Consider the following 15287-nt stretch of genomic DNA (forward strand, 5'->3'; position numbering starts at 1 on the left):
ATTATGATTTTAAAAAATAGAAATATAGTAGCATTTTATTAGAGGTAAATTAAAAAGAAAAGCGTGTCTTAATTCAGTTTTAAACGGAACAAGTAGTAGTACTTGTTTATGAAATCACTAAAATACTACTCCAAATTTGATAAAAAGCAAAACGAGTAAAAATGTTGATCCAAATGTAGTGGATAATTATCATCCTTACATTACATCTCACTGTACTGGATAAACGTATAAAACTCTAACGCCACACCACAGCCTCAATCAAAAATTTTCTTCGCCCAAAATAACAAACAATGACCGCCTCCACAGCCCTCTTCTCTTCAATTCTCAACATCCCCACTTCCAAGATCTCCAATTCCCATCTCAGTTTCAACCACATCCAAAAGAAGCAATCTTTCTTCGCTCCGTCAATCCCAATTTCGACCTCCTGCAATTCAACCGCAATTTCCAATTCCTTGGCTCTCGATCACGATGAGGAGGTGAAAAGGGCGGAGTCGATACTCGGGTCCAAAGTCCGGGTCAAGGTGCCCCTGAAAGTGTACCACGTGCCCAAGGTGCCCGAATTGGATCTCACGGGCCGGGTCGGGTTGCTGAAGCAGTACGTCGGGGTTCATAAAGAGAAGAGGATCTCTGCCAATTTGCCCTACAAGGTGGAATTCGTGGCGGAGGAGATCAGCGGCCGCGGCGGTAAGCCGATTAAATTCCTTGCGCATTTGAGGGAAGATGAGTTTGAGTTTCTCGATTGATTGTGCTCTCACTTTTTTTAGAAAAATATTGTGTAATTCAATGTAGATAATGTACCCCTTTATACTTACTATGTCGAATTGAATTCTATCGTTGCTTTTATGAGAGATGAAGAGAATGAACAAATTTTAGGGTCTCTGTTACTGATATAGCTTGGTGCTTTGTCTTAGTTTTTTGTTAATGCTCCATCTGTTTCGTGGCAGTATAGTCATTTCTTTTCGGCATGGAAATTAAGAAAGAGACGTATAGTGCATTAAATAAATAGATACTAGTAAGAGTGAGAAAATGTGTTACCTTTTACTAAAAGGGGAAATGCCTCAACTATCATGAAACGTCCTTTCATAAAGGGGAATGGAGGGAGTACTTCATTGGCAGTTGAGATACTTGGTGGTTTGAACGCTTTAGGCATCTGATTTAGATGGTAGTTTCTTAAGGCGAAAGCCTGTGCACAGCAATGAAAATACCTGAATGTTGTCTGCTATTTTCTGTGAAGAATAGACCTAGATTATGGTTATGGTAAAACTTAAAAGCATATTGTTGCAGGCTTCTTCAGTAGTGTGTATTGACTGCTGAGAAGCTGTTCCGATATAGGTCTCCTGTTGTGTTTTTCTCATCTTTCTTTGCTCTTCGTTTTTACCTGTGGGTTTTGTTGTTTGATTTGCTATGAATTCCTAAGAACATGCGGATACTTGTCATAGACTCTGACTATGGAAAATTTCTTGTTGTTGGTACTCCCTCCGTCCCAACTAAGTTTGAGTCGTATTACTTATTGGGATGTCCCAACTAAGTTGAGTCATTTCCTTTTTTGACAAAAAAACAAAACATCCAATCACTCTTACATTATTCCTCTTTCCTACTCTTAATATCCGTGCCCAAAAGTTTTGACTCAACTTAGTTGGGATGGGAGGAGTATTATTTTTATCTCAAATTGTGAGGATTCTTCCTAAACACTATAGTAGTTCTTGTTGGATAACATCTTAAGAATTTTTAGCTCTTCTCGTGGGATACTAGTTGTTGATTTCACATCTTCGTACCAGTTGTTTGAAACTCGTCTATATGATTCCAAATTGTCTCTTGGTTCTTGAATTTCACTTGGTCAGTTCTCCATTTGTAACTTTTAGCTCTACATTTATTGTTTCAACTTGCAACTTTAAGGAGATAACATTCTTGATGCCTGGTTTGTGCTTCTGCACCATTCGCCTTTTATTTCCTATGTAATTTGAATTGGGTGAGTCACGCGATCTTGGCTGCTCTTTTTTCGCAGTTGGTTTCAGTTGTCTATAATGATGGTTGATGCTGGTTCCAGCAATGCAATTTAAGCATAGGCATATGGTTTTTGTCTAATGTTGTTTCCGCTACCTCTTTTGTTGTTTTTGAGGACTGAGCATGGCGCTGTGTGCTTTTAGAGTTTTTTGGGGTTGATGATATGGAGAAACTTAGGTCTTTCTTGGTATAATGGAATGAGACAAGGGAAGAATGGAATGAGAATAGGAATGAGATGATATTTTTTTTTTGCATTCCCTTTGCATTTTTGTTCAAATCTCTCCATTAGAATGAAAGTAGGAATCTTAATCCATTCTAAAGTTGCACACATTTACAATTTACGAATTTTGGTACCCGAAGAAAGAATGTCTTTGTTTGGAGATCTAGAGCGACTTGATTTCTTTGTTCTTGGAAAGTCGAGGCTAGCTCCACTCGATTCTGCCACTATCGGAAGAATTGGGTTGTTCTATATTTGAAAAGAAATACTCTAACCGTTCACGAAAAATCTCTTTGGTTCATACACCAAATTTAGTCTCTGGTTACAATTAACCAGATTTGGTATACTCCCTTTGTTCTAAGCTAATTGGGCATTTCTTTTGGACACAGGATTTAAGAAATTGATTTGTTGTGTTTGTCATGACGCAGTTTGCATCTTTAAATTTCTAATCCTTTATAGTACAAAAAAAATTAAACGTGATAGAAAATATATTTTTCGATACATATTAATTAATTAGTTAATGTGCTAAGAAAATTTTGATTATATTCATAACCATTAATTAATTAATGTTCTAAGAAAATTTTATTATATTAATAACCAATTCAATTTCACGAAAAAATCTACACAAGTATAATAGCATATGATCATAATTCAAACTCTGTTAACATATAAAATAATTAACTAATTATAATTTTTAATATTTTTTTACTTATAGTAATAATTAAAGAAATTTTTAAAGCAAGAAAATAAAATATTAAAGGCCAACGAAAGAAAACTTCTATATAACGAAACAAAAAATTTTATATGCATCAGAAATGTCAGTAACGTGTAAAATGAGTAGTAATTCTGATAGAATACTTACTATTCAATACATATTAATTATTTAATATACTAATATTAATTATAGCTAAAATTAATATGCTAAAAATGATACACTATTTTTATTTCACGAAAAATTTAAACAAGTAATAAAGTATGACTGTAATTTAAACTTTGTTAGTATCTTAATCAATTTTTAATTATATACTTCATCCGTCCTATAAAAATACAAACCTATAAAAATACAAACACTTTTCATTATTGTATATCCCATAAAAATAACACACTTCTACTTTTGATAACTTCTTTTTCTCTAATGTAGCGTGTCTCATTCTAATATCACAATTACTTTTTCTTAAGGATCTCTCTTACTTTATCCATTGTTAATTAAAACACATGCCGTCCCAAAAGTTTATATTTTTATGGAACTTGACGAGTATATTTTTTATAGCAAATAAAAAAAATAAAAAAATAAAATAAGAAATAAAATATTAAGAGCATCATCCCACAACAGTCATCCATTATCCATTCGTCCTTTAACTATTCATGGCCACACTTTTTATATAAAATAAAATTATATAATTAAATTCTTGAAAATTAAAAATTACATAATAAAAACCCTAAAAATAAAAATTACATAATTAAAATCCTAAAAATTACTTCTCCTCCTCTAGTGACGACAACGGCCCATGCGCAAAAATAATTGGAGCGCCGTCGCTCCAATTGGATGATGTCGCGAACCGGCTCCTAACCTCATACCAATGTCAGACCCTCCCAAATGAGCTCCATTGAGCTGGGCTTGCGACCTCGTCCGAGGAGGACTGGGTGCCACTCGCCCACTTATCAAGACCTCGGACCTTCTTCTAAGTAGTGACAAACTTGAAGAAGGCCCTCCCACAGGTGTCATGTTGGAAGAGCATCACGGTTGAAGTCAGAATGTCGGCTTCGCTCGATCAATCTACCGCTGCACCTCCTTTCTTCATTACCGCTGAACTTTTGGATTTTGGAGCTCTTCCGACCGAAATGATTTCATAGAATCTTCGCATTGCAACTTACGAATCCTTCCAAATGCGTAGAATTGTAGGTTGCAGTCACTCAAGTTACAAAAACCTTTGCGTTTTGGTTGGTTCTCACAACCGAATTTTTTTTTAATTATATATGTACTAAAAAAGAGTTAATGTGCACTAAAATTTTTAATAAAACAAACTAAAGCTAAAAATTCGAAGATCTTAGATACATTCAATTACCATATTTGTAAGTAATTATTAGTTGGACACACCATTTCATGGTGTCCACTTGGTTTCATAGACTAGAGAAATTTTTCTTATTGCCCACAATTACACTATTTTTCATGAACTGAAGAGTTGGTATTCTTTGCTCGAAGGGTAGAAATGTGCCCTGACTCCTGAATTTGAGAAATTTTAATGATCAAGATAAAAATATTCAATTCTCAGTTATGAAGTAATTGCACTGCCCGAAGAGCTTTAATCAATTTTAATGATCAAGATAAAAATATCAATTATCTATTTCATCAATTATGATAAAGGGATTGTACAGCCTTTAATCTATTAATGTTGGATAGGTATTTGTACTTACATAGATTATAGTTTATTCATTGTTAGAACTTCTCCAAAGAATAGGTACATGAAGAAAAATATTTTATATTTATCTTTTCTTCATAAAAACTCATTTACCTTTTCTCATAAAAACTAAACATGATAGTTATTTTTCTTAATTTTTTATAATATACCTTCTTTCCTTGAAATTTTATTACTCTTGAAAAAACGCAAGTATATTTATATTTTTGAAAATAGAAATAAAAAATATGCAATTTATCTGAAGTATCTTAATGTTCTTGTACAAGATAATATAACATCTATTCAGATAATATCCAAATACTCTCTTTATCCCTTTAAAAAGAAAACATTTTTCTTTTAGATTGTCCCATGAAAATGAAATATTTCCTAAAATAGAAATAACATCATCTCTATTTTTTCATCTCTCTTATTTTACTTTATCTTCATTAAATCACAAAACAACATTGCAAAAAATCTCGTGCCAGAAACCAAATGTTTCTTATTTATTGGGGCGGAGAGTATTTATCTATACACTAATTATACCTACTCTCCCCATCTCATAAATTTAGTGACATTTGGGACGACATGAGATTTAATTCATAATTGGTAAAGTAAAAAAAGAGGAGAATAAGGGTAGTTAAAATTGTATTAGGTGGATAGCGGGACTCATATTATTATTGATGTAAATGGTGGACCCTAGTTATATAAATTGTAAATACGCCAAATTGATGTAAATGGGTAATGAGATGTGGAAAACTTTCTATAAATGGAAATCTACTATTTTTATGGGACGAACAAACAATAAAAGCGTTCCTTGAATAACACCCAATACTTGCATGCTATTTTGACTGTTATTTTTGCGTGAATCTGGTTTCTGATGAACATTGCAAAACAAAATAGTGAAATGTTTTAATGATATTGTTTCTGATCAAATGCTATTATTATTTTAATTTTTATATTTCCCTTCACTAATAATTCTAAAGATAAATAAAAGTAGAACTCACGTTTCACTAAAAATCTTTCTATTCATTTTTCACTAAAAATCTTTCTATTCATTTTTCACTATATTTCTTAAAATTCAAGCCTGATCAAATATGTTCTTATATTAATGGACGGAGGGAGTAGCAATTAACAATTGATTACATTTGATAAGTAAATTATATTTTAAATTTAAATAATTAATATATAAACTTAAAAGATATTAATATTAATTCTTATATATGGTTTTAAAACTAATTATTTTCTCTCTCATTAAAATCATCTTAACATTTAAATTTACATAACTAGCTCGATTTAAATTATTTTTTCATAAAAAATGTATCAACTTAAATGAAATTTTATAATGATTCTAACGATATCTCAATTGTATATGTTTTAACGATGATCGAATAATAAAATTTCATAATTTTTATTTCAATTTTCGTATATGATGATAAACAGATTTTTTATCAATAAAAAAACATAAAAAATTTTAATATAATACGTGTACAATATCAATAAAACCGTGATGATATTTTCCCGTATTTGTGCTGAAATTCTCAATGTCGTTATTGATATTAGTCATACACTATGTTGATATAGTAAAATCATGAAAATTACTACTCTATCCGTCCCCAAAAAATACACTAGTTCCTTTTTTTTTTTACCATTTTGGGTCATCCCATAAAATTAGATAAAACCTAAATATGTAAAGCTTTTCAACAAATAATAATCTCACACCTCATTTATAATGTGAATCTTACAATCCACTAAGAGCATTGGCAATGGGTGCCCATCGCAAGGGTCGAGTGATCGGCTCCCCCATCGGCCTTTGAGAGGCCTCCATTGTGGAGCAATGGCCTTTCTCCACTTATCATGGCTCCTCCCAAAGACCGATATATCTCTTCTTTCTATTTTATTTTTTTTATTTTATTTATTTTTTATTCCATATATGTACTGCATTCCCCACCAATTATTCACATTTATCCCACTTTATTTTATCTCACTCTACATTTTACTTCTCTATAGTCACAATGATTACAATATTTTTATTAATGTTTAGTTTTTTTTTCTATAATTTTTTTAGATGTAAGATGTTTTCATTTTAATGAAATTTGTTTTTTATTGAGTTTTCTCCATTTCTTGTTATTCTATATCATTTTATTTCACACTAAATTAAAAGTGAAAAATATAAAATAGTGAGGATGTGGAAAAGATATGGGCTCTGAGATAGGCTCTGGGATGAGCTCTCATTGCAGGGAAGATAGTCTCTGAGATGAGCCTGCTGACATGGCAGGAAAAAATGGAGATAGGCTCTGAGATGGGCTCCGGAGATAGGTCACCATTGCTAGTGTTCTAATACTCATTTCACTATATTTTTCCTCTCTCTTAGACCATCTCCAATCATTTACACCAAACTCAAACTCATTCTTGAGTATACGTCACACCAAAAAGTAGTTTTACTCCAACCATTTACACCAAATTCAAAATTTACACCATTTTTGAGTTTTTGTCACCATATTTGGTGTTGTGTTTGGTGTTTGTGTTTGGTGTATGGTTGGAGAAGATTTCTACACCAAAACTCATTTTTGGAGTATGGTTCGAGATGGTCTTACTTTTTCTCATCTCTGTCTCACATTACTAATTGCACATTAAAATCCGTGTCATTTATAAGTTTGTCAATTTTTTTGGGACGGATGGGGTATATTTTAACAAATGCACTACTCCCTCCGTCCCGGCTAAGATGACACATTTCTTGGCTGGCACGACATTTTAGGAGTTATTGATTAAAGTGTTTAATTGAAGAGAGAAAAGTTGGATGTAATGTAAGTATTAAAATAGAAAGAGAAAGAAAGATGAATATTTTAATATGAGTGAGAAAAAGTGGCTGGTGTATTAATTGGAGAGAGAGTTTCCAAAAAAGGAAATGTGTCATCTTAATTGAGACAAACTAAAAAGGAAAACGTGTCATCTTAAGCGGGATGGAGGGAGTATTTTACTTTTTTTTGTTAATATTTTGTCTACAATTTATTGAAATCCATAAGTTTTAATCTCATCAACTCATTTTAAGATCTAATAATATAAAATTAATCTTAATTTTAGATTGGATACTACATGCATATTTTAATAGGATCCCATCTCTATATATACTATAATTAAATTCTTATTAATAATTTTTTCTACATAAGCACGTACATGATAAATAATTATCAAAGCGAACAAAACTATGCCTCCGATATTAACAATAGTCATCCACCAATGTGCCATCTGTTCTGTATTTTGCACTAGACGCGGGATGGTTGAAAGTGGAGTATCAGTGGATTTTGTAATAAAAAGATTATATTTTTTCCACTTTCCGTAAAAAACTTTAAAATATAAAGTTATAAATAATATGAATTTTAATGCATAATTTGTAAAATAAAAGAGATATAAATTGTAAAATAAAAGAGATGAAAGGAAAATTGTAATGATTGAGTGTTAATGAAAGAAAAATTGTAATGATTGAGTGTTAGTGATTGTGGGATACACTTATAAAATATATATAGGGGACGATAAAAACTAGTAAAACTTGTCTATTTTTTTTATTAATAGAAGGTGTTTATTTTATTTATTTACCTTATTTATATTTTTTTAAAAAATCTAAAAGTAGAATTATATCATCATAGTAAAATTCCCTCTTGTGCATTAGCTGAATAAGTCAACTTTTTGAATTCAATATCATACGTATATGAAGAAGAAGTAAACCCCCAAATTTAGTTTCTTTAAAGCAGGAAATCCCATCAATTAATTAGGTTTAAGAATAAGCGTAGAAACAATGAACGGTCTACGGTTTTGGCTTTCGCAAACGAAATTCAGTTTCTGAATTACGAATACAAAAATGATGGTGGTGGTGGTGGATAGTGCTTGAATTTTGGATTTATTTTTCAAGTGCATTTGCCATCATCGATTGCCATCAACATCCATTCATCAGTTCTACTGATCCAAATTGCAAAAGGTGGGTTTTATTTCTCAAAATCCTTCGAGATTTTTTGTGCCTTCCCATTTATTTTGACGTCTGATTTTTGGTGGGGTTTTAGCATTTCATGGTAATTATTTGTATTTTGGCTGTTTTGAGCTTCTGGGTTTATTTCGTGATGATTAAGTTAAGAATTCGTTTGTTTCTGGAACTAATCAAGTTAATATTATTGTGGCGGTGCTTTTCGTTGCCTGGATTGGATTTTTATTCTTCACTTTTCTGAATTTGTGTGGGGCTTTGGGGTTTTATGATTCTTGATCAAGCTGAGACTGGGAAGATTTTTACTTGATTGCAAGTTGATTCTAGATAGTCGCAGCTAGGTTGAATTGTTGATTTATCATACAAAAATTGTGATTTAAAAAGGAACCAAATGGCAACAATCTATAAAGTCAAACCAAGAAAATCGATAAACCCTGTTATAAAGGAGCTAGTTTTTTATGCTCCAGTGATCTCCTCTGTAAACAGATATTGACTTCCATCTCTTTGGCCCCCTCTCTCTGTCTCTCATTGTTCTTCTTTGTGCAATTTTTGTTCTTCAAGATGTCCCCTCTGTGAATTCAGTATAATAGAAAACTAAGAGGGTGTATATGTGTAAGGATTTTATTGTATGTTATACATTTATCTTGCTTGTGAATAATGATTTGTTCCTTGCTGAATCTTTTACTTTTAGCTGCATCAGGGACAGTATAACCCCATTCAACATTGATGTGTGCAAGAGCAGTAATTGGAAATCACTAAGCTGTAACTGTGAAGTGCCGTCAGCCTGGAGTATTATTTTAGTCCTGCTCACTTGGCGTGGTAGAGGACACGCCAACATAATACCATCTGTTATTATGTGCATATGATGATCTAGTGATTTTACAGTTTGAAGCACCAAAGGATGGGCTTAAAAGTGAACCTGCTTCTTTTGGTATGTGTCCTTGTTGTAATATTTGGTCATAGTATAGGAGCCGAAGAAGATAGACACACTTTACAAAGAGTAATAACTGCTCCGCGGAGGAATGCAGAAGGTGGTGTGATAGATGGATCTGGTACTGAGCATATTAGTGATGAAACGGGTGGGTGGCAGGATGGAAATGTTAGAGTCTCAGTGTCAAAAGTTGCAATTTGCACACTGGCCATGGCTGCAGCTACTGGTTTGGGGGCTCTCCCTTTCTTTTTTATGGAGCTTGATCCTCAATGGGCTGGAATATGCAATGGAATGGCAGCGGGAGTAATGCTTGCTGCAAGCTTTGACCTTATACAAGAAGGACAGGGCCATGGAAGTGGCAGTTGGGTTGTGTTGGGTATTTTGTCTGGTGGTGTTTTCATCTGGCTTTGCAAGAAGGTGAATCTCTTTGACTGTTAGAAATTTATATGTCTGATCTGTCTGTGGAGTTGTTGTCAAATACTTCTTATGAGTTGATGTTATCCTCATTGGTAGTTGTTCTGTTTGTATATCTCTTTATGATTTTTGATTGGCGACTATTTCTGCTTCTTGGCTTGCAGCTTTAAATTTCGATTAAAATTTTTCATGTAAACTCTCCGGGGCCCTCTTTTGATACCATGGATATAGTATTATCTAGTTGGCTGCAGAATCTTATGTCTCCTTTGATCATTTTTTTTTGGTTTTGTAATGGTTGGTTCCTGTGTTTTAAAGCTTTGAGATGGCAATCATGGCATGCTGGGTGTTTGGCAGCTATTTAACGTTTGAGTTTCTCCCCACTCTTCTTTTCCTTTTGTTTTTCACTTTTTTTCTTAGCCTATTTGGCAGGCTGGAATTGATTATTGATTTTGTTTTATTCTATCACTGGCTTAATGCAAATGTGGTCTGCATCTGCTTTATATCCTTATGAATTCAGACCCTATCTTCTTGCAAGAACATTATATCTAACGATAAGGCCTTTTCTTAACTATGTAATAAAAATATACGTAGTATTTACCTTCCCTCTTTTCACTTAATTCAAGCACAATTGGATCTTGCCTGTTTCCGTTACTCTGAAATCTCACAGAGTGCCAAATAGTTGTAGTGCAAAGGTTTTTAATTGATAGTATATTATATAATCAATTTCATTAACCATTCTAGAAGAAGTTTACTAACAACATTTCCTGGCATTATTTGTACTTTGGAACTGCTGCTCTTCTTCCTTTAGTTGACTGGTAATATATTCTTTTGTCTACGTGTGTGTTTTAACTCAGTTTCTTGAGCAATATGGTGAAATGAGCATGCTGGACATAAAGGGAGCTGATGCTACTAAAGTCATTCTTGTTGTTGGAATCATGACTCTTCATTCTTTTGGGGAGGGATCTGGTGTTGGAGTTTCCTTTGCTGGCTCTAAGGGTTTATCACAAGGGATATTGGTGACATTGGCTATTGCTGTACATAATATACCTGAGGGCCTGGCTGTTAGTATGGTCCTTGCGTCAAGAGGAGTTTCTCCGCAGAATGCCATGATATGGAGTGTGATTACGTCACTACCACAGGTAATTACGTCTGGTTGTGGATGACTATGAATATTTTACATACCTCTAGATACAAAATGAAATTGAGGGACATCATTATGTAGAAATAAACACGAAGGGGTAATTACTTATTGAAGGCATCAGTCTATAGCCTTATTAAGCTATTCCATTTGGAACATGGGAGAATTAATCAATACTACCTCCATCCTTAAATAGCAACTATTTCCATTTTGGACAGTCCCTTAAAATTATAAACTTTCTATTTTAGGAAACATTTTTCTCTTTAATAAGGTGGGACCCATTCTCCAGGGACAACACTTCAATCGCTTTTTCTTTCTATCTCTCTTACTTTACCAGATGTGCATTAAAACCCATGCTGTTTCAAAAGTTTTATTTTTAAAGGACGGAGGTAGTATGATTTGGAACCAGTGATTGTTGATTCTTTGGGACGGGATCTTATTGGGACAACGTAATGGTAATTGGTTAATATCTCTGGTGAATTTTTAAACTATCACTTGCCACTACTTGGCTTCTCCAGATGCCATTTGTGGATATTGGAAACATGTGGTACTTATTTTGCTCCGTGTATGGATGTGTAGAGGTTCTTTCTTCTTTTGTGGGGTTGGGGGGAGGGGTGTGGTGTAAGAGATTGATATAATCTATTTTGTAAAAGTTGGAAATTAGTATCTTATCTAGTTTGTTAATGCAGCCTCTTGTAGCGGTTCCTTCATTTATATGTGCTGATGCTTTCAACATGTTCTTGCCATTTGCTACTGGATTTGCTGCCGGTTGTATGATTTGGATGGTTATGGCTGAGGTCCTTCCGGATGGTTTCAAGGTAAAAATAGAGGAACATATTTCGAATTCATATAAGTTAATGAAGCAAGAATTCTCTTTCAGCCAGTATTGCTTGCATATACTTTTATTCCCCTTTTCGTTTACTATGAATTATGTGTGGCATCAAAAGCTAGTCTTTGAGCTTATGAATACGAAATCATAGTAATTTACATGTCTTCCAGATTAAGCCTTTTCATAGAATTTGATTGTATAGAAAATATAGATAGAATTTCTTTTGACTAATGAAAAACAAAACTTCCCTTATTGATGTCTGTTGATTCTCCATTCTTTATGGGCTGAAATAATATTCCCCGAACTTGTCAATTTCTATCTGATGACAGTGTTACGTGTAAATGTTAGTTTATGAAAAGGACCGAGACTGATCACAACATCAGAACTTATCAACTAGGATTGTTGTTTTGTTTATTTATTTTAAAAAAATTCCTCTTATTTGCAGGAGACTTCCCCATCTCAAGTGGCATCTGCAGCTACGCTTTCTGTGGCATTTATGGAGGCACTTGGTGCTCTATTTGAGCATTTCAGCAACAACTACAGGTGAGACCACTGTCTGCTAGCTTAACATTTTCTGTAATTTGTGTGATGACATGATGCCGTTTCTTTCATTCACTTCTTCTCTTCCGGGGTTAAATGGGGAAAGGAGTACTAAATTTAGCATGGTTTTAATTTTTCAGTCAAGAGGATGCTTCCGGCTTCTTTGTTTCTCTATTATTTGGCCTAGGTCCTTTGCTTGGTGGTGTAGCCCTTGTTGCATTTTCTCTTGCATTCCGGCTTCGGCACGCATTTCTTACTGGTATGGCCTCTGGCATAGCCTTTGTCCTCGGTGCCTGGCGACCCCTCCAGCTATTCGTTTCTTCTAAGATGGGGCTTCTTCTACTCATGTTTCTTCTTGGGGTCGGAGCAGCATTCATCCACGTACCTACATCCATTCTCACGAATTCTAGACTGCACAGGAAGACTTCAGCAAACACGTTATCTTCTGTCACTGGTGTCACTGTAAGTGCTCTCACGCTTCAGTCGGTCCTGTCTTGTGCAGCAGTCGCCCTCCATGCTCTCGCTGAGGGGCTTGCGTTAGGTGTAGCTGCACCCAAAGCCTACGGGCTCGGGAGGCACATGGTCCTTCCCGTCTCCCTCCATGGGTTCCCTCGCGGCGCAGCTGTGGCTAGCTGCATCTTTGGAGCCACCGATAGTTGGCATGCTTCACTCTTTTCCGCTGCCCTAATCGGGTTTGTGGGGCCGTTATCTGCCATTGGAGCGATACTTGCCGGGATTGATTACAGCGGGTTGGACCACGTGCTGGTGTTTGCATGTGGAGGGCTTTTCCCGTGCTTCTCGAGCACGGTGAGAAGAGCGGTTAAGTTGGATAAACGGAAGAGCCTTTTTGGGGCTGTGGTCGGAGTCGTGTTTGCTAGTGTGTGTCTAACGTGCACGAAGCTCGTGTGTTTGCACACACCATATTGCAACTCTGCTCCTGAAGCTGTCAGGTGATGGCATGATTCATCTTTATACAACAAGAGAGAAGAAACATAATTGTAGAAACAAGAGAGAAGAAACTCCACATTCGTTACTGCTCGAATGCTGCTTTTTTTGTATCCTTAGTGTTTGTTATTTACATATTTTCCTGGAATTGATTGAAGTTGACGCTCATAACTATGATTTAAATACCTCCTAGCCTACTAGGAGGGTGCCATAACTCACACTTAAATTACTAAATATAAGTAATGATGTGCATTAGATATTCAAATCAAGGACCAAGATTTTTCAATCCCAAGTATTAATATAATGAATAAAAAATGCCAATTAAGATATTAATATCATTTAACAACAAATTAGTTATAATTAATTTTTTAAAAATATCTCAAAATTTTAAATTATATAACTATCTTAATTTAAATTATTTTTTCACACTACATATATCAAATTAAAGGTAATTTCATAAATATTTTAACGAGATCCAATATCAAAGTTTGAAATCCTTTTGTGAATTTTGGTATTTTTCGACAAGAAGATTAATATCAATATAATACGTGTATAATATCATATCAAATTGTGTTAACATATTCAAGGCATTGTGTTGACGCGAGTTTTAATGTATACTTGGTAAAGTAAGAGAGAATGAGAAAAAATTGTTAAAATTATATGAATAGTAGAGCCCTAAATTAATAAAGTAAAAGATAAGGAGAAAAGGTTTGTCATAAATAGATATGGAGTATTTGTATGAAACGAACGAAAAAGAAAATATGGCCTATTTCTATGGGACGAAAGAAGTATTACATTGACATCTCCATTCAAAATCCTAAATTGATAGTTATTCTTACTTTCTTAGACCTTAGATCTCTAAAATTTCACGACCGCACTTTCTAAGGATAGAAAGCCCGGTTGATCACGACCAGGGGAGGATGAAAGAAGCGTGGAAGAAAGGGGAAGACTGTGGCACAACTGAACTTGAACTGAATAACTCGAATAATATATCAGAGTGCCTGATACAAGAGAATAAAATCTCGACTTTTACATTGCAGCGAAAGATTCAAGAGCAGATGACATCGTGTATGGAGACACGACGCATCCAAGTACTATTCTATCGAAGGATCTTCATCGCATGTGCTCAACACCGCCCGCCGTCATCACTGCTCAACCTGCACATTTTTAAAACATATGCAGGGCTGAGTACTTGGTGTACTCAGTGGACACATGCCGAAATATTTTACTGAAAAGAAACTAGTTTTGTCAAGCCACTTCTGAGTGAGCTCGAGGTTTTATCTTAAAAGATCCGAGAGCACTAAAAGCATTTTTCTTTTCCTTTGTCAAAAACGATCTGTCGATCTATTTTCCTGGAACATATGCTGTATCTGAACTAACTCCTGGTGAAATGAATTCACAAAACTCCTGGTGAAACGTATTCACAAAACTCCTGGTGAACCGAATTCACTAACTCTTGGTCTAGTAGGGACATCGCCCTTGCTAAACAATCAGATAGGCAAAGTTCAAAACAAAACCTGACTTGTCATGACTTTCAAAACTTCAATTTTCTCGTAAACATATTTGAATCAAAACTCATTTTTATCGGTCACATCCGAACACAATGTTGACAAAGGCTAACCGTCATGAGCACTCGTTAAGTAACACATAATGTCACATAATATAAATAACATCACTCTCACTTTTTGTAAATAACTGCACACATACTGTAAACAACTGAAATCATACTTCAAAGCTATTTTCTCAATTCTAAAAGAAAGCCCATAATCATATATCACTATAGAAAGCTCGTAAAATACTTTTTGTAAAAACTGTATAGTAACTAGAAAGCCCACCTCGTTTGCTTAAAACTCCTTAACTTGAATTTTCCTGACTCCACTCTTAACTCGCGGAGATAGCC

At 34.3% G+C, this 15287-nt stretch overlaps 2 protein-coding genes across 3 annotated transcripts; both read left to right on the top strand.

The window, feature by feature from the left end:
• The first annotated feature begins 235 nt into the window (after window positions 1-235).
• Window positions 236-922, top strand: LOC121768457 (ferredoxin-thioredoxin reductase, variable chain-like). Its single transcript, XM_042164982.1, has one exon. The coding sequence runs from the start codon at window positions 291-293 to the stop codon at window positions 741-743; it is 453 nt and encodes a 150-aa protein (XP_042020916.1). The 5' UTR covers window positions 236-290; the 3' UTR covers window positions 744-922.
• Window positions 923-8331: 7409 nt separating this feature from the next.
• LOC121791887 (putative zinc transporter At3g08650) lies at window positions 8332-13555 on the top strand. Of its 2 annotated transcripts, none has more exons than XM_042189710.1 (6): window positions 8332-8590; window positions 9282-9938; window positions 10790-11074; window positions 11763-11891; window positions 12348-12445; window positions 12583-13555. In XM_042189710.1, the coding sequence occupies exons 2-6, from the start codon at window positions 9492-9494 to the stop codon at window positions 13394-13396; spliced, it is 1773 nt and encodes a 590-aa protein (XP_042045644.1). In that variant the 5' UTR covers window positions 8332-8590; window positions 9282-9491; the 3' UTR covers window positions 13397-13555. The 2 variants fall into 2 exon arrangements, with proteins under 2 accessions (XP_042045644.1, XP_042045639.1); XM_042189705.1 differs by having other exon boundaries at window positions 9291-9938.
• The last annotated feature ends 1732 nt before the right edge of the window (window positions 13556-15287 follow it).

The sequence above is a fragment of the Salvia splendens genome, chromosome 2 (assembly GCF_004379255.2).
Source record: "Salvia splendens isolate huo1 chromosome 2, SspV2, whole genome shotgun sequence".
Classification (NCBI taxonomy): Eukaryota; Viridiplantae; Streptophyta; class Magnoliopsida; order Lamiales; family Lamiaceae; genus Salvia; species Salvia splendens.

Excerpts from the sequence above, each read along its gene's own strand:
- LOC121768457 (XM_042164982.1), top strand. The coding sequence starts at position 291 with ATGACCGCCTCCACAGCCCTCTTCTCTTCAATTCTCAACATCCCCACT.
- LOC121791887 (XM_042189710.1), top strand. The coding sequence starts at position 9,492 with ATGGGCTTAAAAGTGAACCTGCTTCTTTTGGTATGTGTCCTTGTTGTA. Across the intron at positions 9,939-10,789 it reads TCATCTGGCTTTGCAAGAAG|TTTCTTGAGCAATATGGTGA; the intron begins GTGAATCTCTTT and ends GTTTTAACTCAG. Across the intron at positions 11,075-11,762 it reads TGATTACGTCACTACCACAG|CCTCTTGTAGCGGTTCCTTC; the intron begins GTAATTACGTCT and ends TTGTTAATGCAG.